Source organism: Cicer arietinum, chromosome 6 (assembly GCF_000331145.2).
Source record: "Cicer arietinum cultivar CDC Frontier isolate Library 1 chromosome 6, Cicar.CDCFrontier_v2.0, whole genome shotgun sequence".
Classification (NCBI taxonomy): domain Eukaryota; kingdom Viridiplantae; phylum Streptophyta; class Magnoliopsida; order Fabales; family Fabaceae; genus Cicer; species Cicer arietinum.
Window position 1 is genome coordinate 15,966,630 of NC_021165.2, and position 2,801 is coordinate 15,969,430.

General features: G+C 36.1%; 1 protein-coding gene across 1 annotated transcript in view; it reads right to left on the reverse strand.

Annotated features, from left to right (window-relative positions):
* Window positions 1-2,801, reverse strand: part of LOC101490953 (homeobox-DDT domain protein RLT1-like) — an 11,290-nt gene that overhangs the window by 5,238 nt on the left and 3,251 nt on the right. The window contains 9 exon segments of the mRNA XM_012717113.3: window positions 1-44; window positions 337-492; window positions 586-738; window positions 837-923; window positions 1,227-1,327; window positions 1,441-1,663; window positions 1,761-1,925; window positions 2,040-2,129; window positions 2,243-2,650. The exon segment at window positions 1-44 is cut by the window's left edge and continues 10 nt beyond it. Coding sequence (XP_012572567.1) covers window positions 1-44; window positions 337-492; window positions 586-738; window positions 837-923; window positions 1,227-1,327; window positions 1,441-1,663; window positions 1,761-1,925; window positions 2,040-2,129; window positions 2,243-2,650 — 1,427 coding nt within the window.

The window sequence follows — 2,801 nt, forward strand, 5'->3', positions numbered from 1 at the left end:
GCTGAACCATTACGAAGTGTAGAAATGATATCTTCACAACTTCCCTGTAATTAGGTACACAATGTGATCAGAAGTTAATTAAACTGATTGTATCAGTTAGTTAATTTGTTGATCAGAATGCATGCAAACAAAAACTTGTCAGGAACTTTGATAGAAACAAAATGTTTCCAAAGGTACCAGCTGAACATATAAGCTCATAAGAAACCATCCTGAAATTATATCTTAACTATATTTCTCATTATCATTCTTAAAATCACTAAAATATGGAGGTATTCATGTAACACAAGAACTTTTATAGCAGCTGAAATTTTTAAAGCAAAATAAAATAAACTGAACCTCATCTTTACTATTTGCACGTGAACATGTAATACTACTTTTCTTAAATTGTGGTCCATATCCTGCAGACAATGCTAGCTGTCGGAAAATTTCTGGCCATGTCAATTGATTTAAGTGCTTATGCCAATTCCGTATGTCAAAGCCCCATGCATATGCCTATCATAAAAAAGGCAATTACATGATTGGATTTCATTGAACAAATCTCTCTAAAGAAAGGACAAGTGTAATTTAAGAAATATCAAAACTTACCCCTTCCACAATCTCAGGATGGCCGCCTCCAGAATTAGCAGCACCATTCTGATTCATTCCTAACCCTGTACAAGGTGTCCTCGCAACATCTTCAATGTCTTTTATTATCACCTTAAGAAGAGCAACATGTATCTCACCCAACAATCTTGAATCCTGAGACAAATAATTTGAACATCCAGGATGAGCAAATATAGTGCAAAAATAGTTAAAATAATTGCAGAATATCACTAGCAAAGGCCAGAATGACTAACATAGTCATGAAATGCTTGCACGAACTCATCAAGAGTAAAAGGCCATAACTCCAGAACATCAGCAAAGGTAATCAAAAACCTCCAAACCTGAAATAGACCACACCACAGCTTTCAAATCTTAAATTCAGAATCCTCTAATGAAGCAATAAGCCAAATCAAGAATAAATTGCTAGTGCAATATGTTAAAAATAAAATCAGTGCATCCACAGAACTGCTGATCCAACAAACGAGCTCCATACACTAAAAAATAACTTTTTAAATTTAGACTGCAAAAGGCCAAAGCCAAATGCACAATTTACCATAAGTCGCATCCAAATCAGGTAAGGATTTTGCACATTGCTTAATATGTGTTATGTTACAAGGAAGCAAAAAGTCATGATGAGAACATACCATGAGAAGGTTGCCAACGTTCTCTTCTGAGTTGATCCATGGTTGGATAGCAAATGGTTTTCTTAGCTTTACACTCTCAGGTGGGAAAAGACACAATGAACCTACAATAATATAAGGGTTCAGTACTAGAAACTCATTCTCCTTTTCAGTATCTCCAGATAAATACTGAATACCCAAATAATTTTAATTTAATAATACATAAAAAATATCTCACCCCTAAATGATTCAATGTTTTGCAAAGTATCAAAATCAAGACGAATAATAGAGGAAAGCCCCTTGCTTGAGGCAGCTAACTCCATCATTTCCAGCTGTTCATCCTCAATAAGTTCCATAGATTCCTTAGCTATTCTACGGGCAGTTGCCTTTTCAAGGGCAGCTTTCCTTCTCTCTGCCTCTTTCTCCTTGCGAAGCTCTTCTCTTTGCCTCAATTTCTCAGCCTTTATAAGATAGAACATATGGAAATGCAATAAATATTATCAAATGTCTAAATATTAGCCAAAATAAAGCGTACCATCATTGGACTTAAAAACTTACTTTTAAATTCTCTTTCAGCAAATATTTTTCCCTTCGTTCAATTTCACGTTTTTCCTCTCGTTTAGTTCTTTCCTCTTCACGCTGTCTCTCACGCATCAATCTCTCTTCTTCCTTCCTTCTTTCACGATCTTGTCTCTCCATTTCTTTCTTTATTCGCTCCTCATTCTAAAAAAAAGAGAGGGGGAAAGTAGGAATTAGTTTAAAAAGTGCAAACTGAGATTGTTATACCTACATATAATGTATAATAGTAGGCTAAACTAAATTTATCTCAAATAGAACCTTTCGTCTAAGGATATCTTGTCTCTCGAGCTCTTTCCGGATTCTCATCTCATGGGCTTCAACATCCCTTGTATTTTTGACATCATCGCCCTACACAGTCAAACATAAAAAATGATCATTTGCAAATAATAGACTATATACTTCCACAAGTTGAAGGCTGAACAAAATTACAACATTAGTTACTGCAGATAGCTCAAAGATACCTTTCGTTTCTTATCGATATGCATAGCATTGTTTTGCAAAAATTGTCCACTAGTTAAAGCCTTGGGATTTTCTGGCCCAACAGTTTGGCAATCAGTGAGGTAGGAGTTCATTTCAACTTTCACGGTGTTTGGGTACAATTCCCGTGGGGAGGAAACATTGTCATCTCGAGAAGGAGATTGATAGGGGCTCCCTTGCCTGTCTTGTTGAGACAAAAGAGAAACTCGAGAAGAATGGCCATGGTTGGCATGAATTTTAGGTAGCCGTTCATGTCCAAGCACAAATTGAGGGCTTCTTGAAGGACCCTCCATTGAAAGTGAATGAGATTGGCTGAACTGTCCAAAAGAATCAGATCTAATGCCAGACTGGTTTGGTAGAAATTTATATTCATCAGATGTCCTCGCCATAGCCTAGAATAAAGCTCATTTCAAATCAAGCTCAGAAGCAGTAAAAATAAATATCCCCAGCCATTCAAAAATAAATAAAACACAGAACGGCAGGTTTTCCAGCTACTCAGACCAATGAAGAAAACACATACAGAAGAATATTTGTATCGGAAGA